At 49.0% G+C, this 24,370-nt stretch overlaps 1 protein-coding gene across 17 annotated transcripts in view; it reads left to right on the top strand.

Annotated features, from left to right (window-relative positions):
- Positions 1-24,370, top strand: part of MICAL3 (microtubule associated monooxygenase, calponin and LIM domain containing 3) — a 233,191-nt gene that overhangs the window by 168,649 nt on the left and 40,172 nt on the right. For 14 of the 17 annotated variants that reach the window (XM_055126755.1, XM_055126746.1, XM_055126754.1 and 11 more), the window contains 3 exons: positions 13,171-13,366; positions 19,382-19,653; positions 23,458-23,592. In XM_055126755.1, the coding sequence (XP_054982730.1) occupies positions 13,171-13,366; positions 19,382-19,653; positions 23,458-23,592 (603 nt within the window). Of the gene's footprint in view, positions 1-13,170; positions 13,367-19,381; positions 19,654-21,472; positions 23,433-23,457; positions 23,593-24,370 lie in introns of those variants that run through there. The other 3 variants (XM_055126748.1, XM_055126759.1, XM_055126758.1) reach the window with 3 other exon arrangements.

Genomic DNA, 24,370 nt, shown 5'->3' with positions numbered 1-24,370 from the left:
GCATATAGCTGACCTGGGTTCAATCCCTGATACCCCATATGGTCCCTTGAGCCCACCAAGAGTAATTCCTCAGTGCGGAGCCAGGAGTAACTCCTGGACCACGGGGAATGACCCCAAAACAAAACTTACATACTCCCAGAGAAAGTGAACCCATTCAGAGGGGTACCAAGGTTACTGGGCAGTGACCCAGGGGCAGTGGGGAGCTCAGGGCTGTGACAGACCTCGGCTGTTGAGCTGTGAAGAAGGCCACGTGAGCATATCCCTTTCTATTCTTTCATGGCTAGTAAGGCCAGGGAGCTATGCAAATGAGTTCCCGTTATAACTGATCAAACTTAAAGCTAAGAAGTATGATTAAGGGTCACAGGAAAGAAGAACCTTACTGGGTATTTTGTTGTTGGGGCCACACCCTACAGTACTCAGGCTGTTTTCCTGGCTCTGTGCCCCTAGCAGGCCTTGGTGGACCATAGGAGGTACCATGGATTGAATTGGGTCAACACGTAAGGTGAGTGACCTAGCTTCTGCACTACTTCTCCAAGTCCCATACTGGGATTTCTGTATTGAACTCAACCTGGCAACTTAGAAATAGCTGATCTCTATTACATCAGGAATACCATAGCTCATTCCTGTTTCTCTGTTTTCTAGAACTAAGTCAGGATCTAGAAAGTCCAGACTAAGGGAACAAATTTTTCCTTCCACCATTTACCAACTAAAGATGTGTGAGTTTGGAGGTTCTTTTGGAGGTAAAGAGTTTCCTGAGGGTTTTAGACTATTGTGAATTACTCTGACCAGAACCTGCCCTCTTGGCTAGGCTTACCTTAGGGAATTAGCATTAACCTTGTAATGGGGCCAGAAAGGTGGTCTCAGGCTACTCCAGATTTCATGGAAGCCTCAGAAGTGTGTATCTGGAAAAAAATGGAAATCCGATGGGCTGTAGGAGGGAAGAGGCAAAACTTTACTGATTGGTTTTGTTGTATTGTAGAGAAATAACACCTACCCTTCTTGCTGCTAAATACCAGAGGCTAAAGAGATGGCTCAAAGGGGTGGGTGTTTGCTTTGCATTGAGCATTCACTCTGAACACAGGAAGCTCAGGTCCGATCCCCTGCAGTGCTAGGAGTACCCCTTCAAAACACACACGCACAAGTGCACAAATGCACAAAAGGAAGAAAGACTACCATGTCAAGAAGCTGTCTATAATTGCAAGCAAACTCCCTATTCTCTATGGGAGTGAAACTCAAATGTGCCATCTCCTGCTGTTTTCCACCCTATGTGGTTCATTCTGGTTGTGTTCCATAGTCAACCTTGTCATACATACATATTTATTATTATCATTGGAAGGGGCACATGTAGCACTGCTTGGCAAGAGGGTGTCATGCAGTGCTGTGGACTGAATCCAATCTTGCACATACAAGCGAGCGTATGCTCTACTACTTGAGCCATATCTGTGTCCTGCTCTTATTATCTCAGTGCGTAGTAAGCAGTGTAGAAGACACTTAGTGATGATAATAATAACTCACTATGATCTGGAGGTTTTGGGTATATTCATTTAACCTTACAGTTCCCTGAGGGATACCATTCTGCAGATGGGAAGACAGAAACAGATGTTAAACAAACTTGATCAAGGTCACATAACTAATGAATGCAGTCAGGGTAGAATTTATACAAATATACACAAGCACTCTGAACCGACATTGCTATAGCTATAGAGTTTCTTCCATCCTTGCTCTGTAACTTCAGCTTGTCAGACTTGGTAAGAGGAAGAAAGATACGTGTTTACATCTGAAGATCTTCTAAACATGATGAATGCCTCCTTTTTTAAATTTGACAATTATTTGACAATAATTGTGTGTCAAATATTTTGCAAAGATTATTTAACAATAATCTCAGGGTAAGGAGTATGCTTTTGGAAAGATAATTAAGGACTTTAATTATGTGTATGCTTTCATTGGTGATATAAAATGGAACAGATTTATCAAAAAAACGTTGAGAAGAACAAATAAGCACTAAATTGATTATAAATAATATGAACTGACTCTTAATATCTCTGGGGTTTTTTGGGGTTTTTTTGGGTTTGTTTTTTTTTTTTTGGCTTTTTGGGTCACACCCAGCGATGCACAGGGGTTACTCCTGGCTCTGCACTCAGGAATTACTCCTAGCGATGCTCAGGGGACCATACGGGATGCTAGAAATTGAACCCGGGTCGGCTGCGTGCAAGGCAAATGCTGTACCCACTATACTATCGCTCTAGCCCATATATCAATCTCTTTGATTATCACAAATAAACTCAAGCCTGAAATTTCGTTTTATTTATTTATATATTGGGAGGCAAGGAGAGTGCAGCACCCAAAGGTGCTCAAGGTCTGCTTCTGGCTCTTTACTCTAGGTTGCTCCCTGCAGTGCTCAGGGGTCCAGGTGACGAGGATTAACCCTGGGTCTCCTGCAGGCAAGGCATGCACTAAGCCCACCGTGCTATATCCAGCATCACTTTATTTATTTTTATAGACCTGACTCTCGGTTGTGCTTTGGTCAGAAGGGGTCACATGCTGTGTTCAGGGCCAAACTAGGCATGTGTGCTACCACTTGACCATTTTCCCAACCCCTAAAGTTCTGCTTTGAGAACTAGACCTGGGCCAGAGCAGGAGTATAGCAGGTAACATGTATTCCTTGTGGGCAGCCAACCCGAGTTCAATCCCAACACCCTGTGTGATCCCCCGAGCCTTCCAGGAGCAGTCCCGATGCACAGAGCCAGAAGTAAACTCTGAGCACTGCCGGTATGGCACCAAATCAGAAAATAACATTTATAAATAAGGAAGAAGGAGAAGTCCTAAGCCAGGATGATAACTCAGTGGTGGAGCATGTGTGTCACATGTGAGAGCCGCGCCAGAAGGACAGGGGGAAGGAATGAGCCTAGATCATCAAAGCTTCTGTGTCCCTCCCAGTAGAAATGTGCTTTGTTGGCCATTTGGAGGACAGGGTTCTGCAAGCGGGTGAGAGAGGGAGGGGTTGTGTGGGCCTGTTTATTATTGTTCTCTGAGCTACAGTATAACCTTTCTTTTTCTTCCCTTCCCTTTATTGTTCACTGATGTTGGTGCAGTGACCAGACTTGTAAGCTTCCTCATGACTGGTGATCACAGGGTCATGTCTGGGGGCAGTGCTGGGATTAAATTTGTGGCCTATGAGGCACAGCCCTGGTCCCACCCTCCCAGTCTAAGCTTTCTGACCTAAGAATGTGTTGAGGGCGGTGGGAAGCCTGCTTCATGAGGGGGCAGGGGAGGGGATCCCCCCGGAGACAGCTGGGGTAGAGAAGGGATCACAAAGTCTGATGGTTGGAAGGATCGCTCGGGATGGAAGATGTGTGCTAAAAGTAGATAAAGGACCAAACGTGATGGCCTCTCAGTATCTGTATTGCAAACCATAATGCCCAAAGTAGAGGAGAGTAAGAAGAAAATTGTCTGTCATAGAGGCAGGGGGTGGGGTCAGGTGGGAGTGGTGGGAGGGATACTGGGGACATTGGTGGCGGAAAATGTACACTGGTGGAGGAATGAGTGTTCAATCATTTTATGACTGAAACTCAATCATGAAAGCTTTGTAACTATCTCACAGTGATTCAATTTAAAAAAAAAAAAAGTGTTGAGTGGCCAGAGCAATTGTGAAGCCGGTAAGACATTTATTTGCCTTGGCCTGCAGCCGACCCAGGTTTAATCCCCAGCATTTCATATGGTCCCCAAGCACCACCAGGAGTTATTCCTGAGTATCCCCAGGTGTGGTCCAAAAACAAAACAAAAAAAGTTGACTTGATCTCTATCTGTCTCATTACATGTTTTAAAGAATCCCACTGATAGTTAAGCTGAGATTTTTTTTTTCATTGTCTTCTGTTTGTAGTTATAATTCATTTCCACCTAAGAAATTGTACTGGTCCTGGGAAAAATAAACACAATTTTGTGCCCTTTCTTGTGTTTACATCTTGATCTGAATAACCAGTGACAGGAGAGAAATACAGAGATTCTTTGCTGTCCACATTTGTACCGCTTTGGACTCAACCCACATAAAATCATTGCATTTAAATCTTTGCACTAAATGTACCTATTATTCCAGATGAGCAGTTTTGGTTTTGCCCTGTTGGATAGTTTGGTTCAGTCACAGAAATGCTTTCAGGAAGTGTCTGGTGCATGTGCAGGCGGAGTTGTGGGAAAACGTGTCATGACAGGGAACCCTCAGACTCTAAACAGAATGTCTCGGGAAGTGGTGGAGAGGAGGATGTGTTCATTCATGTCATATCTTAGCCTTGCTTTCTCCCTGGGCTTAGTGAAAAGACCTACCCTGCTACCGGACTGCTCTATCTCACCAGAAAAAAATAAGTCAAAGGAGAACAGCTCGTAACACTCCTATTTTTGGTCTCCTTTTAATTCCCCCATCGCTGACTAGTAGGCCTCAGCAAGATGGGAGCTAGCGGATGTGCAGGATGCCCTTGAATGGCCTGTGGGAATGAGCAGTCTTCTTTTTCCTAAGTGACATCATGCCAAAAATGATGAGTCTCAATGTTTTGTGCAACTGCTTAGGTTATGTCTGCAGGTTAGTGGCCTCAGGATTCGCTCATCATTCAGCGGCCGACACGCCCTGGGTCTCCTCCCAGTGGGCCACAAGCCAAGCACTCCCTGTCCCTGTGGCAGTTCCAGCCAGTCCCGTACAGCCTCAGTCCCGTAGCCCCAGAGATGCAGGCTCCTGAGCTCAGTTTAGTGTTTTGCACCCTCCAGGTCCAGTCAAGCCAAAGCCAAGTCTGGCAAGCTGGCAGATTCATTGAGTGATTGGAAATAATCTGATATCGCTGTATCACTGTCATCCCGTTGTTCATCGATTTGCTCGAGTGGGCACCAGTAACATCTCCATCGAATGTGCCACGGGTAGCTTGCCAGGCTCTGCTGTGCGAGCGGGATACTCTGAGTAGCTTGCCGGGCTCTCTGAGAGGAACAGAAGAATTGAACCCAGGTCGGCTGCATGCAAGGCAAATGCCCACCCACTGTGCTATCGCTCCTGTCCTCTGTGCTATCGATCCAGCCCAACTTGATATAACTCGTAGGCCAGGGTTTCTTTTTTTTTTTTCCTTTTTTATATTATTTTATTTTTATAAAGTTGTTCACAATAATTTATTACATTCAATATTTCAACACCAGTCCCACCACCATTACACCTTCACACAACTATCATTTTGAATTTTACCACCACCATCCAAGCTTGCCCCAAAAGCAGGTCATAAATAATTTATTTTATATTGTTTGTTATAAATAGTTTGCTAAAAATGATCAAAAAAAATTTCCTTAGAGGAAAGTATTTGAAGATTATTGTATCTCATCCTGGAGCCATAAAACCCTTGTATAAGAGATTACTGTTGTTATAGGTTGCACCTTGTGTGCTAATATTTTTTAAAAATATCAATGGGTTGCCTTCTACTTTATACCCCATCAAATGTTGTGTGCTACTCTTGGCATATCACTGGCATAGAGTATGGGGATCTCACACGGCCATGAGTATAGCCATGCACTCCAGGAATCCTAAAATTTTAAATGGGGTGATACAGCTGGAGTTAAATTTTTAACTGGATGGTGACTTTGGGGTGCAGCAGTGTCTCTGCAGCTTGTAAAATGCAAATGTATTTTATTTTTATATTTTTATAAAAGTAGTTCACAATAGTTCACTGCAGATAATATTCAAACACCAATCCCACCACCGAGCACCTTCCCACCACAGTAAGAGGGAAGTGTGTGAAGGTTGTTGTATTTCATTCTGGAGCCATTTAAGCCTGAGCATAAGAGAACACAAGCAAGTATGTTGAAACCAAACAAATGTGAGCTTTGGATAAGCAAGTGAGATAGAGTATAAGAGGTCGGGTGGCCCCAAATGCAACTGAGCTCCAGGACATTCTGCGGTGTTCTCTTCTGTGAGCTTTAGTTTATAGTCTCTGGGTCTTAGGCCAGGGTTTCTTACCTGAAAGAAATTATCACCTTCGGGTTTGGGGCTGGATGGTCATTTTTGGTGGAGGACTGTTCTGAATGTTGTATTTATTTGGCATTTTGCCTGGTCCTTCTCCAGGTTGTAACAATTGAAAAGTGTCTCCAGACATTACTAAATGACTGAGAGCCATTATCTAGACTAAAGTCAAAAGAAAATGGACCTAGAGAGATAGTACAACAGTTAGGGCTCTTGCCTTGCATGCAGCCAACCTGGGTTTGATCCCTGGCACTCCATACAGTCCCCTGAGCACAGCCAGGTGTGGCAAAAAAAAATAAAAAATAAAAAGTATGTGCTATTCACATGAAGTTAACCTTAGAGTTATTATTTCCAGAAGATTGGGAAAGAGGGTAAATTAGAGTAATGTGTGATACAGTCATGTGAAACCTTATAGCAGCGATCTCCCAGTCAACCTGCCTGTCCCCTTTTAAAGTTGATCACATACTTCCCACTAAGTGTATCCTTATCCTTATTTGCATGTAGAGACACCTATGCAAATTATATTGTATTTCTGGGGCTGGAGCCATAGCATAGCAGGTAGGGCATTTTGCCTTGCGCCCAGCCAACTCGGGTTTGATTCCCAGCATACCCTATGATCCCCTGAGCACTGCCAGGAGTCATTCCAGAGTGCATGAGCCAGAAGTAACCCTTGTACATTGCCAGGTATGACCCAAAAAGCAAAAGGGAAAAAAAAAAGTGACATTTAAAAAAAATATATATATATATATTGTGCTTCAAAGTATTTACAAATTTTATAAAACATTTTAGAAAGCAAAATTAAATTAACAGAAGTTCTAGTGTCTTTTCTGTAATCCTGTGAATTATTCCTGCAGCCATGGTCTCAGAATTGAGTTGGATTGATACTGGAGAGTCAGTACAGCAGGTGGGGCGCTTGCCTTACACGTGACTGACCACAGTTTGCTCCCCAGCATCCTATATGGTCCCCTGAGTCCTGCCAAGTGTAATCCTGAGTGCAGAGCCAGGAGTAACCCCTGAACCGTGCCAGGCATGGCCCTGAAACAAAGAAATCAAAAAAACGAGCATTGTATAACTAAGACTTAAACCTGAAAGCTTTGTAACTTTCCACATGGTGAATCAATAAAAGAATTTAACAAAAAAAAAAACTGAAATAACTGTATTTAAAATATGAAAATCTGTTCATTTCTAAACAAAAAAAAAGAAATCAAACAAACAAAATTGACCTATGTCTGTCGGACCTAGCATAGGTCCAATATGATGTTCATTTGAGCTACCATTTTGCAAACTGCTGCCCTTGTCATCTTTGATCAGAAACCTTTGAATCTCTGTTTCTCCATCTTGTAAAATTATAAGAAGGAAAAAGGGCTGGATAGTGGGTAGGGTACCTGCCTAGCTCACAGCCGAACCACATCTGATCTCCAGCACTATAGGATTTGCGGAGCCTTTAAGAAGTGATTCTTGGTACAGAGTCAGGAGTTAGCCCTGAGCTCCGCCAGGTGTGGCCCAAAACAATAACAAAAATGCTTCCTGTCCCTCATTACCTCATCAGGTTTCTGTACATAGCAAATAAGCCCCAATGTATAGAAACATTTGTTTAAAAAATATTAACAGGACTGAAACTGTAACTCAACAGACTGGGATACATGCTTCGCTTAATGGAGTCCAAAATTTGATCTCTGGCACCTCATGGTCCCCTGACTACCATTGAAAGTAAGCCCTGTGTGCCAGGTATAGACCCCTCAAAAAATAAAAATAAAAACCCATAGAGTATCAGATATGACTGTCATTGGTCCAGTTTCAGCTAGGATGTAGGAATTGTTGAAATGAGTAAGTTAGGGGTATTTCCAGACTAGCTGATGGTCTCTCTTGGACAGCAAATCTAGTGGGGTTAGGATCAGGCAGGATGGTCCTCCCCAGCAGATATTTGGGGACAGGGTAAGGAGACCTGGCTCTCTTTCCTGCAACACTGTGGGCTTTGGAAAGTAGGCCTGCACCACATGCCCCCTCTTTGAAGCATTGTTAAAACTCTGCAAGTGCTGACTGGATTTGGCATTGCTTTTTTTCTCCTCTTGCATGGATAGGATGTTAAGTCACCTACTGAATCCATGACACCCTGGGGGCTCTTCACTAGTGACAAAAGTGGAAACAGGCATAACAGGGTTACATTAAGCAGAATTTTCGGCACCTCAGCTGAATGCCAGGCCTGGGCTGCAGTGTTAGGTGAGACGGGGATTTAGAAGCCTGGATCCGAGCAGACTTCCAGGAGGCCTCCCCTCCCCTCAGTGTCACCTCACAGCTCGTTTGCTGGAGAGGGGGGGGTCTGGTTCTCTTCTGCACTTGGTGTGGGGAGGGGGTGCCGTGTGGGTGACCAGAGACCTGTAGCCACCCAGCTGCTGCTCGTTAGGAAAGGTCCCCTGGGAAAGGGCCCCGAGAGTCCTGGTTCCCACCAGCTTCCCCTCGGGACTGACGCTTCTGTCCCAGACCCGTCTTTAATCTGAACATCCCACCAATTAAAGATACACCATGATAGATATGAGTATAACGTGGCAGCTGCGGACATTGCTAAAGTGACTTTAGTCTCTTTCCAGAAATAAATCTTCAGCTAGCTAAAGAAGTCTTGTTCTCAGAATTTGTCTCTTTAAAAGGAAACCCGTTTCAAGAAGCCTCTCACAGGGACATGTTTTGTCCCTACTGAGTCTGATTATGGGTAGAGCCCCTGGGATGCTGAAAATCTCTCACTGATTGCTCAGAGACCCACTGGCCTAGTGCACGCCACCTCAGAGCCACCTTGGACATGCCAGCCGACAGTGCCCGCAGCTCTGCTCTGGGGAGGAGAGGGGCTGGAATTCAGACTCTCCTCCTGGTTGAGGCACATCAGCACCGACTCCCTTCCTGCACTCCCCCTCGGTTACTACTATTGGGGTCTGGACTTGCAATGCTCCCTGGAAGTAAATAATTTTCCACTATCATGTGCAGTAAATCAGATCATTGGGAATAATTTCTTTCCAAGCCTTCCCTTCTCTTCCCTCACCTCCCCTTTCCTCCCCTCCCTTTCCGTTCCCCCTTTTCGCTTTCCTTTTCTTTCCTTTTCCCTTCCATCTCTTCTCTACCTTCATTAGAACCCACTGTGTCACACGAGCAAGACAAGTGCCTTACCACTGAGCCGCCTCCCCAGCCTTCTTCCCCAGGCTGTGAGGAGACTGCTGTCAATCTTGGAAGACTTTCTTCCCACCGGTGTTGTTGCCCTTTTATTTCTGCTCCTGTATGGCATTAGCCTACTCGAAAGACACTTGAGGAAACAGTGGAGTATGTTTAGCTCATTTCTTAAAGTTCTAGAGAGGATTTATTGTGGCTTATGTACAGGTTAGACCTTTTATCACTCTAACGGTGCCCAAGAAGGGCAGGCCTTAGGTTAGCCCCTCAAACCACCCTTCTCCGTCTCTGCCTCTGTGGTTTCAGGCTACACACTGCATTGCCTTGATTCCTTCTATTTCAATTATCAAATCTCCTAGTTCGTGATGCACAAACTTTGTTGCAGAAGCCCCATGCTGCAAAGTGTGTGTGAGCACCACAAGTGTGTATGGCGACCCCTTCACTCCCAGTGCCACAAAAGCTCTGTCCCCACAGCAGCAATGACAAACAGAAGACGGGCAAGGGTGGCTGAGCAGCAGGTCACTTACCTGGCAGGTGTGAGACCCTAGGTCTGACCCTTGGCACTACACAAAAGTAACAGCAAAGGGAATCAATAGAAGGGCCTGGGGGTGGGAGAGATTCATGGAGGGAAGTGCGTCAGGAGCCCGAAGCACAGTCCTGGAGCGGGGTCTGTTTGCAACATATATTTCATCTCACTGAGACTTGTCAGATAATAGTGTAATAGTGATTGATGTGACTGTCGTGGTCGCCAGCTGTCTCTGTGCAGATACCTATAATAGTACCCAGAATAAATCATTCCGTCCTCGTCTACTTAGCAAGCATAAACATTTCACGCCCTCATGTCATAGGAAGCACGAGAAAATGCTGTGACTCGCTCCCTACAGTGGAAGCCGAAGAGGATCAGGGCAGAGGTCACGTTATCACAGTACTTTGGCTTCCAAAGCAGAAGTACTCAGCTTCATGCACAGCTGCCTTGCTTTGCCCTCTTAGAACAAGAAACGGCTGTAAAACATATAGGAGTTGAGCTGTCTTGCCAAGTCTGCCGGGGGTGGGGGGGTGGCGGTGGGGACCCTGAAAGACTAAATAAGAATGCAAAGCCCAAATGGGTGATTTCAGGTACCTTCTTATAAGCAAAAAGGACCTCCTGGAATCTGCAGAGCTTGGGCTGGGGGCTAAGCCTTTCCCACATATTCCAGATCACTCCGTCTTGAGTAGAGAGTAACAAAGTCCCTGATGCAGAGCGTGACCAGATCATGGCTAGGTTTGTACACCAAGATGGTGTTTGATTTGGATGGGGTCTGCCGTTCTCCCCAACTCAGACACTTGAGCAAAAACTCATTTAGGAACTCAAAACACAGTGGAAGGAACTCATTTTCATATCAAATCTTTGTGGCTAGTCCAGCTCGAGAGCCTGGGGCCCACCTATAAACCAGCACTGCAGAGTCCCAGACCCAGGCAATGGTTCTGTTTTATCCACATGTCCCAGTCTGTGAAAGCATGGGGAAACATAGCAGCTGTCTTATCTCTGACATGAGCAGGGAGGGAAAAAAGGCAGAGGCATAGGAGGGTTGAGGAGAGACAGCTAATGCCCCGGCTGATGTTCTGAATGTTTCTAAGGGTATCGAGCCTGGCATCCTAAAATCAGTCACTTGAACAAATGTTCCCCTTTACTTGGAAATCGTGTTTTTTCATGAGGTTGGTGCATCTTCAGGAGATTTCCCCTGCTAAACATTTCTGCTAAGATACCACAGCACTCACACAGTTTCTGACTTGGTTCTCTCCTTAGTTTTCAAGAGAATGGCAGGCCAGGCCTTGGGTGGATGTGTAATGAGCACATCTGAAATGACTTGAGCTAATATTACTTAAAGGAACATAAATCAGAAAATAAATTTAAATATATTCTTAACTCAGAAAAAGAGAGAGAAAGGTCACAGAAAACATCCAGTAACTTTTTTTTGTTTTGTTTTGTTTGTTTGTTTTCCTTTTTGGGTCACAGCCGGTGATGCTCAGGTGTTACTCCTGGTGGTGCCCAGGGGACAATATGTGATACCCAGGATCGAACGTGCAAGGCAAATGCCCTACCCACTGTACTATCACTCCAGCTCCTATACCCAGTAACTTTTGATAAGGGGAACCAGAGTAAGAAAGAGCAGTGCTGGGGACTCTGGGTTCTGATGGCAGAGTGCTCTTCCCAGCCACTCCCATCATTGCAGAACGCAGCCCCATGTCCTGTGAGAATATGAACAGCCACAGATGACCCCTCTGACATGCTGAGTCATGGGTCTCTCCAGCAGGTAAGTGGCATCGTAGTCAATCAGAATAGAGGCTGCCTGCGGTCCTAAACACTATGTCAGTGTTTGCTTGTTAATAAATATGTGGTGTTTTGTTTGTTTGGACCACATTCAGCAGTGCTCAGAGGCTACCCCTGGCATGGTGTTTGGAAGTAGGGAATTGCTCCCCAGCACTGGTGTGGGACCGTGCAAGGCCAGGGATTGGAACCGTGCCGCCCTCACATGCAGCATGTGCCGTGTCTCAGGCCCTTAGTGCTATACCTCGAGCTCCAAGCTGTCTGTCACATACTGATGAGTGAATCCTGCATCGTCTTATTTATGGGTATGTAGGTATGAGTGAAAACCAACCATGGTTCTCAACCTGATCCTAACCCCATCCGACTCCCAGGTTCCATTCAAGCTTTCCCAGGCTTACAACGATGAGAGGACAGTAGGCTGGGGAGACAGGCGCCGTGTCAGAGAAGAAAAGCACAGATGTCCCGGTCCCTTATGTGAGATCCTCCACACTCACACAAGGCCTGAAAATATTCTCAGCTGGTGATTCCACCTCTCGTGGGGACTTTGTTACCGCTATAGGAAGGAAAAGAGGCATTGCCTCATGAGGATCATTTATACGACCTGTCTCTTTTGGAATTAGGAGGCGACAAATGCAGATGTTTGGCAGTTCTTGCAGTTAGCTGAGAACAGGTTTTCCTGATTAGAAAAGTATTTCTTGCATGGAGCTCACACAGGCAGTAAGTGTTCTAAAACAGGCCCTTATGTCAGGCCCAGAGAGTTTTTCCTATTAAGGATGTGACCCAGATCCTGGGACCTGTTTGGTCTTGGTGTGTGTGAAGCTGCAGTCAGCCTCCAGGGCCCTGAGAGCTGCCTGTGCTAACAGCCTTAGAAATTATTCCAGATCTTTCCCCCGACACTCTGAGTTGAAAGCCCCCCCCACCCCCCGTGGTGGCAGCTGCCCTAAAGCAGGTGCTTCTTGGCCAACTCGCCGAATCCCGCTCATTACCCTTGGACTGTCCAGTCTGCATCTGCCAGTTGTTTTTATACTTGTGTTTAGTCTTTTCTGGATTCTTCCCTTACTTGACGAGTGAAGCCAGGGAACCAGGAGGAGCTTCAGTGTTTGTTACTGTGTTGTAGCCACCACCTGGGCCTCCTTTGTGTCACTTCATTTGATCCCATAGTCTGTCATGGCATCAGGCTAATTGGACCACCCTGGCTTCTCTGGATCAGCCACCCCTCGTGCACATACTCAAGTGGATCCTGGATCTTCAGGGTGTGATGTGGCGGGAGAATGAGCCTTCTCAAGTGCGGGGGCCGGGGAGGGGAGCTTCCTCAAAGTCTAGACCAAATCCCCTTCACCCCCACTTCCAGTCAGCTTGGCTCAGAGGAGGGGAGCACACCTCCAGTAGGGGTGCATGCACAGTCTTAGTTTGAGAAAGTTCTGCCACTCTCCACTGGGCCTGGCCTGGCCTCTACTTAAGTTGTGACCATGGGTGAGCCAGAGCGATAGTACAGTGGGTGGGGTGTTTGCCTGGCACGAGGCCGACCCGGGTTCAATCCCTGACATCCCATCTGGTCCCCTGAGCACCGGCAGGAGTGACTCCTGAACTATGACCCAAAAAGAAAAGAAAAATGTTGGGACCACTGGACTTTGATTTCCCCCCCCTGGCCTGGAAAGCTGTGTGCTGTGCCAGCCCCTGCCCTGTTCCATTCCCACTGTCAGCATGTGACTGTGCTTTCCTGTAGGTTCCAGCGTGAATGGCGTGGAAGAACCCAGCATTGCCAAGAGGCTGCGGGGCACCCCCGAGAGGATTGAGCTGGAGAACTACCGCCTTTCGGTGAAGCAGGCCGAGGAGCTGGAGGAGGTGCCTGAGGAGACCCTGGCCGAGCACAACCTGAGCAGCGTGCTGGACAAGGGCACAGAGGAGGATGTTGGCAGCAGGTCAGCCAGTGCCCTGCGGCTGTTCCGCCCCCCTGCCCCACCCTCCTGGATTTTCCTATGGCTCCTGGCTAGAGGAGGGCAGCATATACCCAGTTAGCAGCTGACTTTTCTTCTTTTTTTGTGTGGAGTTCAGGGTTGGGCTTTTGGATCACACCCAGTAATGCTCATGGTTTACTCCTGGCTCTGTACTCAGGGCTTACTCCTGGCAGTGCTCAGGGAATCATATGAGATGTTGGGGTTTGAACCCAGATGAGCTTTATGCAAGGCAAGCGCCCTGCCTGCTATATTATCTCTGCCCCCAGAGCTGAATTTTCATCATGGCTATGCCACCTTCCAGCTGTGTGACACTAGACAAGGTCCATGACCCACTGCCTTTACCTCCAGTTCCTCATCAGTCAGGTGAGGGCGCTCTATATACCTTCCCCACAAAGTGGTGTGTGGGTTAGATGTGGATAAAGGTAAACTGCATATAAGCATATATGCACTTAATAGGTTATTATATGCACATAGTGGGTGGGTGGCTGTCTGTGTTTCTACTTTGCTGGTATGGGACCTTCACAGAGGGCTCCTAGATCCTTCACTTCTTGGTCATCTCCACAGGAATTCTGTAGTACAGACAAAAATATGTACCTCGTGTTCTATAGTCTGGAGTCAGCCCTGAGCACTGCCAGATGTGCTCAAAACCCAAAAAATAAACTGAGAAAGTAGCACACACTTTATAGGTGAGGTGGTGACCAAGACTTAGATTAAGAATTGGTTAAGATTCTCACTGGCCCCTGTTCAGGATTCTTCCTTTCTCCCCGCTGTCCGGGGATCCTCCCCCATTCCATTATGGCTCCTCTTCATCTTGGTGGCCATTCGGAAGCTTCAGTGTCCATGTGACCTAATTCATCAGTCAACCTTAACACTTTGCTTCTCCTTGGGAAGGTCATAGAAAGCTCATTCACAGGCTCATGAGGACCCCACACGAGCCTGAAATGGTGCGCTCATGAGGGGCCTCAGGTTCCATGGAACAAGTCCCAGGTTGGCATTTGATGCTTCTGGCAGCTCCTATCACCGTGCAATCTTGGGGAATCCACCTCACCTCTCAGCTTATGTTATCCCCTGAGATCTAAGAAAATAAATAAAAGTGCAGGGCTGAATAGGTAGTGGAGTGATGGGGCACTTGCCTTGCACACTACCCAACTGGGTTCAATCCCCAGCATCCCATGAGGTCCCTGAACACAGCTGGGTGTGGACCGCACCCTCCACCCCCCCCCAAAAGAAAACGTTCAGAATATGTGTGTTGCAGAGGCCACACATAGAAGCAGTCGGTTTTCTACTTGGTCCGTCCCAGCTCTGAACTGTGTGTGCAGCAGTGCTTTTGGGGTACATGCGGACTCTGGTTCACTTTCCTCACCTCACCAGGCCTGCCAGGGTCTGCCAAAAGGATTCGGAGTCTCAGTGGGAGACTGCTGTGGGCCCGCAGCCAAGCCTGACAAGGAGCTGGTCCCAGAGGTCGGCGCCGGCAGAGCTGCCATCCGTGCCATCTTGTTGGTACCTTGCTGCATCCTGCCTGGGGAAGCCTTGCAGAGTTTGACCTCTAGCATGGCTTGTGACACCCACAGGACAGTTCTTTATAGACATGAAGAGAGGAATGTGTGCAGATAACGCAGAGCTCTGTTCCTGGAATCCCACAACTCCCCCAGAGGACACAGAGACTCAGCCGTGCCCATTTCCCAGCCCCAGCTCAGACACCCTTTGGGGAGGTACTTCCGGCAGGCGTCCTGGACAGCTCTCTGTGCATTTGGGGGTTGGTTTGCTGTTACTGTTGGGGGAGGCACATTAGATAGTGTTCAGGGATTACTCCTGGAGACCCTGTGGGGGGTGCCAGGGGTCGAACCTAGGTCGGCTGCATGCAGGCAGGGCCCTCCCCACTGTGCTGTTACTCAGCCGTCTGCTCTGCGTTGGGAGCAGCCCTCACCCCACACACACTTGGCACCTGCTGTCTGAAGCCATCCTGCACCTCTGGGTAGAGCCCAGAGAGACTCCTGCTGGCAGTCGTGTCACCGACAATTAGACCTTAGTGAGTGTAGACCCAACCGCTTTGCCACACTAACATCCTTTCCCCTATTGTTGCTTGTAAGCTAGGGAGTTAGGATCAGGGACAGACAGTACAGGGCTAAGGGACTTGTCTTGCTTATAGGTTCAGTGTAATCCCCATCACCACATATGGTCTCCAAGCACTTCCAGGAGTGACCTCTGAGTATGGAGCCAGGAGTTGCCTCTGAGCAGTGTTGGATGTGACCCAGCCACCCCCACACCAAAAAAAAAGGGAAGGTGGGAAGAAGAATAGGAATAAGCCTCTGTAATGAAGATGCATTCTTCTTGTATCAGACGTGGGGCAGGAGACAGCAGAGGGCACAGTGTTTGCCTTGAACTGTAGCTGAGCCCATTTGGAGCTCCAGCACCACAGGTGATGCCCCCCAAGCCCCAGTGGCATCAGTGGCACCAGTGGCTCAGAAAGACAACTGTAGCAGCAACTCGAGACTATCGTAAGGGCATTCCAGGAAGACTGAATCGTGGCGCTAGTAGTGGGGATGACAGTTTAAAAGTTCATATTAAAGTGTTTAAAAACTGATTGGGGGGGCTGGAGCGATAGCACAGCGGGTAGGGCGTTTGCCTTGCACGCGGCCGACCCGGGTTCTAATCCCAGCATCCCATATGGTCCCCTGAGTACCGCCAGGGGTAATTCCTGAGTGAAGAGCCAGGAGTAACCCCTGTGCATCGCCGGGTGTGACCCAAAAACCAAAAAAAAAAAAAAAAAAAAAAAAAAAAAAACTGATTGGGCTGGTGTTACAGCTTAGTGGTTGAGCACATGCTTTACTTTACACATGTGAGGCCTTGGGACTTAGTCTCTTTGCAGGCAACACACACACGTAATAGTTTTTGTGGCAGATGAAAAATTGTCTTTGAAAGGTTGAGAGGAAGAGCTTCAGCTGCCTTCTGGGTGTCAGTGGTTCCCCCCTACACACACACACACACACACAAACACACAAACACACACACTTTATTTAAGCACATGGCTTACGAAGTTGTTCATGGTGATGTGTCACAGGCATTCAGTTTTCCAAGCCCAATCCCACCTCCACTGTCACCTTCCTTCCTTGGTGTCAGTGTTTCAGGGTTGTCGGAGCGGCAGGGTCTAGCAGTGGCCAAGCTAAACAGAAGATGGCACAGTCTGTCCAATCCAGGTGACTTTAATGTGAGAGCTGTGGTTTCCTATTTTCTTTGGAAAGCCAACTAGGAGTGTCCATCCCAGGCGTCTACCCACTACCGGTCACACTCCCCGCAGCCCTTCTGCATTCCCAGTCTCTTCTTTCCACGGCCAGACCAAAGCTTTCCATTGTCTACATTGTTACATCTGCCCAGTTGAAACTGCCTCCTTCAGCCCTCCTTGCCACTGCAGTTATAGTCCACCATGTTTTATCAGAGTCTTTGCATCTATCGCCCCTTGAAAATAAGGGTTTTATCTATGTCACTTTTGTATTTCCCTGGAGTTTCTGGGAAGTTCGTTGTAAGTGGAAAATAGTAAATTTTAGGTGGGGGGAGGGGCTGGAGAGATAGCACAGCGGGTAGGGCATTTGCCTTGCACACAGCCGACACAGGTTCAATTCCCAGCATCCCATATGGTTCCCCAAGCACCGCCAGGGGTGATTCCTGAGTGCATGAGCCAGGAGTAACCCCTGTGCATCGCCAGATGTGACCCAAAAAGAAAAAAAAAATTTAGGTGGGTAAATAAGTGAAGTAGGATTCAATAAACTAAGATGCCGGCACTAAGAAGCTAGTTCCTTGTTTGTTCTCTAATTCACCAGCTGAGGGGCTGGAGAGATAGCATAGCGGGTAGGGCATTTGCCTTGCACGCGGCCGACCCGGGTTCGAATCCCAGCATCCCATATGGTCCCCTGAGCACCGCCAGGGGTGATTCCTGAGTGCATGAGCCAGGAGTGACCCCTGTGCATCGCCAGGTATGACCCAAAAAGCAAAAAAAAAAAAAAAACCTAATTCACCAGCTGAGCTTTAGATCATACTGAAAATGTTTGTTGAATGAATGCTGAATATGTAAATGAGTAAACATTAAATGAAGTACTAGAATCACAGAGTAAATGCAAGCACTTTAAAAATGAACAGAATCAACTTAGTCCCACTCTAAGTTCCTCCCCAGTGGGGGTGTTTTCTTCCCTTTTCCTTCTGCTCCCCATAAAGTAAAGAAACAAAATCCCTAATTTTCACAAATTATCTCTATTGCTTTCTTACCAATGAGAGCATAAACTGAGTGTTGCTAACGAGCTTCAGGGTGGTGAGGAACAGGCAGGGGACAGTGTGGCAGCCGCCACCACAAGGCAGCTCTGGCTTTCAGCCCACATGGATTTTGGGAATTGCCAAAACTACCGCCACATTCTGTGATTTGCTGTAAAGATAGGGCAGCCTATAGGCTGAACTCAGTCAAGTGAAGAAGCACGTGAGGTAGAGGCCAAGAGAATGCAGACACGGAGCTTCCCTGACCCCTTCTTTGTGAGTTGGATGATATTGCTTACTTGGTGTTGTTGTGATGACACCCATAGGGCTTAATTACCCAGGCAATAATTGATTGCTTGATCAAACACCTATTTATGGTTATTTGGTCTCCAGGTCAACTTACGGCTTAATTACTCAGAGCCCGTACCCACCCTGAATTGTCCGTCCTACGTTGTGGCCAGCCCTCACCCTGCGTCACACTGATAGACTCTCCACCTTGAGCCCAGGTCCTGGGCCGCGGCATCCCAGAGCACTCCTCCCAGAAAGGGAAGGCTGAGGTTAGGGTCTTCACCGAGCTGACCGCACTCGGTACAGGGGCCTTGTCCCGTCTTCCTCACAGTGGGTGAGCTTGTCACTCACCAGCTCGCCCACAGGGGAAGGTCTTTGCAGGGGGGAAGTGCGCTCACCCCACAGGAAGTCCTGGATGCCTTGTTCTCCAAGAGCACGCCGTGTTTCACCCATGTCTGCTGTGCTCCTCTCTGGCGGCCACGGGAGAGGCCTGACATGCCCTAGGCTGGGGCTTCTTAACATTTTCCACTCAACCCCTTAAGCAGAGAACTAGAGAATTGTTTACCTGGCCCCAGGCATACACAAAGGTATGCAAATCGAACATTCACTGACTGATAATCCTAAATTTATATTAAAACAGAATTGTTGTGGCCCCTGCCCACCCCCCCGCCCCCGTTCAGTTAGCTCGGTTATCACGTCCCTTTGCAGCCTGTGGTCTAAGGGGAAGGCCTCGAGCTCCAGAGGGGAGAGCCAAGTGCCAAGTGGGGTTTGCATCAATTGGGCGGTTCTTTTTTCGCACAAGTGGCTTAGTTCAAACGGAGTTAGACCCTATGCTGAAGAGGTCGGCATGGTGGAAAGTTGCCATTGTCAAGAATGACATGAGGGGGGGTGTCAGTGTCCACCTTCCTGTTAGTCACAAGACTACAACTTTGAGTCAGCTGTACCTCTGCTTCTACGGGCCTGCTGGGGTTCCACAGCCCAAGAGTCAGGAAAGGTTGCCCACTCAGGCCCACTCTGGCCCAAAGCCTGCCGGCCGTTCCGTGGTGAAGACATTCAGATCTCAAACCAGAGTACTCTGGACGGAAGGCAGTTAACTCTGCAATCTCAACTCCCAGGGCCTGAGTTTTTTCAAATCTGAGTCCACTGCCTCCTTCGTTGCTCTGAGCCCCCTGTGGGACTGGACTGGCGAGATTGCCCCTCCCTGGATGGAAGCGCACCCACAAAGGACTGCTGTGTCACAGAAGTCTGCGCCAGGGCCATGCTTACACGTGCATGCTCGTGCACGCTTTCTTTCCATCCCCTTGAGCACATAAGCTGGGCAGGGATTCATGCTGACCCTTGTCAGGAGCCCTGACTCCCCGGCGCGCAGTGTCTCTGGCTGTGGGCTTTCACCATCCTGGCTCAGTTTTTGTTATCTCCTCACTCTAGTTTGTGATGGTTTGCCTTCAGCAGCTCTGAGTCGGAGATGGAGGAGGAGGAGGAGGAGGAGGAGGAGGAAGAGCAGGAGGAAGAGCAAGAGGAGGATGAAGAGCTGCAGCCATGCCTGCCTACCTCGGACCTGGGCGGTGTCCCTTGGAAGGAGGCCGTGCGAATCCACGCTCTGCTGAGGGGAAAGAGCGAAGAGGAGCTCGAGGCCCCTAAGAGCTGTGAGCCTGGGAATGAGGAGGATGAGGAGGATGAAGAAGAGGAATATGAAGAGGAAGAGGAGGAGTCTAGTGAAGGTCAGGAAACATCCTCTCTCCTAACACAGGGTTCCTCACGCCTCTCGTTTTCTCTTTTTTCCCCCTTTGGTTTCAGTTAAATTAATTTCAGCAGTGAACTGGACTCAGATTTCTAGAGGCTGCAGAGCAGCGCGGCCCTTTCAGCGTTAAACCGCTGCCGCCTGGGCAGATGCCGGGGCCTGCGGGCCGGAGGCTCTGCGGCCTTGGGCTCGGCTGCTTGGGTTCTGCCAGTTCGGGAGGAGCGTTGTGCCTCCTCTCCTGCCTCTGCGTTCTCCCCGCACCAAGGGCAGCTTAGGGGGTAAGGAAACACGCACCCGGGCCAGGACGCGCCGAGACTCCTTGCGTGTTGCCATGGCAGCGTGCATGTGCTGGCCTCGGGAGCAGGTCGGAGGAACTGGTGAAGTTCTGGACAGCCCCAGACCTTATAGAGATGACTCAGCAGCTTCTTCTTGTCCAGTTGCCCAGACCCATCCCTGGGCCTGTTTGCTCTGGCCCAGTGAGGAGCTTTTCCCAGCCAGGCTGCATGGGACTGACGGGTCCTCAGAGACCTCCAGTGCCCCCGAACACCCGCACGGGGAGGCAGAACCTGGAGGGGAAAGCCTGCCTCTCTTCACCCCGGGAGCCGGGTGCTGGGGAGCCAGCCCTCAGGCAGCACCCCCTGGGCCCTAATAGCTGGAGTCTGGGCCCTTCTGAAGGTGAGGCGGCACCACTCCCCTGCTCCATCATTTCTGCTGTGTGAAGAATGAGTGTGGCCTGTGCCATCTTGGGGGCAGACGCAGGACTGCTGGATCCAGGGGCACAGCTGGCCTAGGCTCTTTCCGCGTCCTGCCAGCCAGTGGGGTGGTGACCATGTTCAAAACGCAGCTAGAGAAGGGTATTTTGCTTGCGTCATTCCAAACTTCATTCTCTCCAGGGATGATCTAGCCACAGCTGAGCACCACAGCCTTTTTGTAGAATTTCTCCAAACATCGGAGCCTTCCCTCGGTCTTTATCTGCACCTAGAAACAGTACCAACACCAAACCCAGGGGAGAGAGCTTAACTGGAGAAATCACTGTATCACTGTCATCCTGTTGTTCATCGATTGCTCGAGCAGGCGCCAATAACATCTCCATTCATCCCTGTCGGGTGCTAGTGTAGCCCGATGACATATTGGGAGCTCTTTCAGGATCAGGGGAATGAGGACCATCATTGGTACTGTTTTTGACATATCGTGTACACAGGTAGCTTGCCAGGCTCTGCCGTGCAGACAGGATATTCTCGGTAGCTTGCTGGACTCTCCGATAGGGACGGAAGCTTTTGGGGCAGCCTCTAATCGCCTTTACAGGTGTTCCTAGTCTACCGAATGTAAGCTTTCAGTAGACTGGTGTGTTGTTAACAATCTGCACACTGACAAACACGCACCTGCCTGCGTCTCTGGGCAGCACCTGGGACATCTGTGCCCGGAGGTTGTTGAGCAGCTGGTAGAGCAGGACCCTATCGCGGAGGGTCTGTGCCAGGTCAGACACCTGCGCTGAGTCCTAGGTCACCCAGTGGTTGGCTGGCAGCACCCCACGGTGGATGAGCCACTGCGCGCACTGCCGCCACGGCTCCTGTCCGACATCCATTAGTAAATCCAGCCAAGCTTTGGGCCTTGGTTCCTGATCCATGGTGTGAGTCAGGAACTTCAGTGCCTGTGTCCACAGTGACAGGATGCCATTGCCTTGCAGCTGAAGATCACTCCTATCTGTTCTCTTCCCTCCCCTCCATTCTCTTTCTCCTTTTAACCTACACGTGGGATTCTTGATGCTGTTTGTGGGTGTCTTGCTCCCCCTGCTCTAGAGGGGGAGTACTGCCCCTGGGACCGAGAACTCCGGCAAGGCCAATGGCTCCAGCTCCCCACCAAGGAAGAAGACCCGGGTACATGTAAAGGTACCCACGCTGCTTCTCGCCCACCTTCTCCCTTGACTCCTTGGCAACCACCTGAAATCTTCCCCGAGAGCAGGTCCCACCTGGGAAGATCTGTTTTAAAGAGCCACCCTGACGGGCTTTGGCATGTAGCCCCCAAACACCCACCAGACTACATGTACAAAATAGCACGTTAGACAGAGTGGCTGTCAGGAGTCTCCTGGAACAGTGTTGTTGAGTGAGGCTCCACCGGTGCCCCGTCCGTGTTTGGCTGCAAGGTCCCCTCTCCAGTTAAGCCTTGGTTCAGTCTAATGTAGAAACCTTCACGCAGCTACACTATGCAAGCGCGAAGATCTGTCATCAACACAGAGGCCCGGGAGCTCCTCTCGGCCTTTCAGTATTTTTCTAGGGAAGAAGCCAGTGTGGCCCAGAAAAAGTCATTCTCTTCCCGTGGGAGAGAGGGAAGAGAATGTTTTTTCCCTCCTAACTTACCTGCCTCGGGCGTCAACCATTCAGGCTTTTGGACTTCGCTTCGGCTCAGCCCCATCTAGCACCATAAAGATCAACTGATATTAGAAAAAGTCTGTGAGAACAGCTGGCAGCGCCAGTGAGGGGTGCAGTGGAGGCCCCTGCTACCACAATACCAGAGCATCGTGTCTGCCCGTCTCACATTCCCTGTTGCACCAGAGTTTAGAAGTTGTTATCCTAAGTGATGAAGCCAAAACCAGATTGTTGAGCCCCTGTTCCTGTCAGTAACCCCAGGGTCCTTCACATTGGGTGGCACCTGCTCTTGCTTCCTGAAAAGCCATCCCCGCTCCTGTAGTGCCCCCTTCCCTCCTCCCATACCCTGGTTGCTGTCTATCCCTTGACTTGACCCAACTCTCTGGCATGGTCAAAGCACTGATGTCAGGAAGCCTCGGGGCAGGGGCTGCATGTGGACTCCTTGGACTCTGACAAGAGTCATCTGAGGGGGGAGCCAGGGAGACAGCTCGAGTAGAGAACACACACCTAGCAGGTACACAGCCACATCACCAGGTGGCCCCCCAGCACTGCCTACTGCGATTCTGGAAGTGGCCCTTGTAGAAAAAAAATAAAAGAAGAATATGAAGGAGTCACTGGTAGCTCCTCATTTAGCTGAGAAGTCAGGCCTTGTGTCTGCATGGCATTCGCAGGGAATCAGATAGTGCTGAAAGGAAAAGGACTTTGGCCTCAGAGATAGCAGACAGGTACTCGGTCGGTCCTTCCCAGGAACTGCCAGAACTTCGGGCTTGCAGCCTAGAACACGGCTTCCTCCCCGCCAGTGCCCCCCTCCCTCCATAGCTGTCACCCCGCCTTTGACCAGCATGCAGCATGAGAATGGGTGGAAAGAGCATTTTAGCTGTGAAAGACAAGATCTAATGTACCAACAAAGTAGATTTCCATCCGGTGTGAGCTGGTTCGCTCATGGCAAAAAGACACTGATCCTATCTCTCTTATCACTTGACTTAAATTCCAAAGATGTTATAACTGTGTCAGGTGGTGATAAGCAAGGATGCGTGGCATGTCCTCGGGGAGTGTCACATCCTGGCAACAGCAGGTGCTCATGGCTACAGGAATGGCCCTTCTGTGGCCAGTCATAACCTCTCTTTTCTAACTTGGCATTTGGGTCCCTCCAATACAGTCTAGGGTGAGTAGAGTTCTCCCTGCACTGGCGCGGGAATGTGCGTTCTCTTCATGGAAGCCAACATTATGAAGCTGAACAGGAAGCGTCAGTAGAAGTTGGGGGTGTGTGTGCACTTTGGCTGCCTCTGTTTCATTTCAACTGTTTCTGGCAAATACTGTAACTTTTCTCTCTCTCCTTTGTTTGGTGTTTCATTCCTTCCTTCCCTGGCTGTTTCATCTCCTTTCTTCCTCCCTCGTCTCCTCCACCTGTACATTAGCTGGGAGCCGGGGGCTACAGCAGATCACAAATGCATCTGATCCGCTGGAGATTCAGGCCGACGTGCACTGGACGCATATTCGTGAGAAGGAGGAGGAGAGAGTGGTACCCACCTCCGAGTCCTCTACTTCTAGAGGTAATTGCTTCAAGGCCCAGGGTCCCCCTGCCTCTCACCTGTGACCCCTCTTACCCGTGCTGCTGCAGAGAAATTTCCTGTTGGGGTCCAGCTTTTGGTTGAATAAAAGTAACACACAATAGGACATTTTGTTTCTTAAAACATTAATTGTAAGCACTGCTTTGTCTGTTATCTGAGGATATGTAAAGTTCTCTGTGGGTTAAGGGGTAATTGGCTTCACGTGTGCCACTCGGCTCCCGCCCCAGTACCGCAGGGAAAATAAAAAGCAGCTACAGGTTCGTTCTCCATTGATAGCAAAACGAACAAAATAGCAAAGTGAGCTTCACCTGGGAAAGCCAAACTGTGTCTTCTGTCCCCTCTTCGTTCTCTCCTGTTAGTGGCGTGTGTGGTCCTTTCCCTGTGGAGTGTGTCTGGTTATGAACATGCCTTGTCAGGATGGAGGTAGGGAGAACTTTTTTTAATTTAACTCTTTCATTGAGGCACTGTAGTTTGCAGGAAGGTGCGGCTCAGGGGCCGAGCACGTGCTTTGCACGAGTGGAGCCCTGGGCTTCGTTTTTGGCACCGTGGATTGAGATTTATACTAAGGAAATATATATTTCCAACACAGCTTCCATCTCTAGATCATAAGTCAGTCTACAATTCACCATGAGCCCTATTCTGGCTTATCAGAGAGTGCTGGCGGCTGCCACAGGCCCCTTGTCCTCAGTGACGGTCTTCATGTCATCAGACTGTCTCCTGCTCACTTCTCTTCCTATTCCATTCTGCGTCTTTTGGGGCC

This window comes from Sorex araneus, chromosome 2, assembly GCF_027595985.1.
Source record: "Sorex araneus isolate mSorAra2 chromosome 2, mSorAra2.pri, whole genome shotgun sequence".
Taxonomy (NCBI): Eukaryota; Metazoa; Chordata; class Mammalia; order Eulipotyphla; family Soricidae; genus Sorex; species Sorex araneus.
The sequence above is the reverse complement of the archived record's forward strand: the minus strand, read 5'-3'. Positions and strand labels throughout refer to the sequence as shown.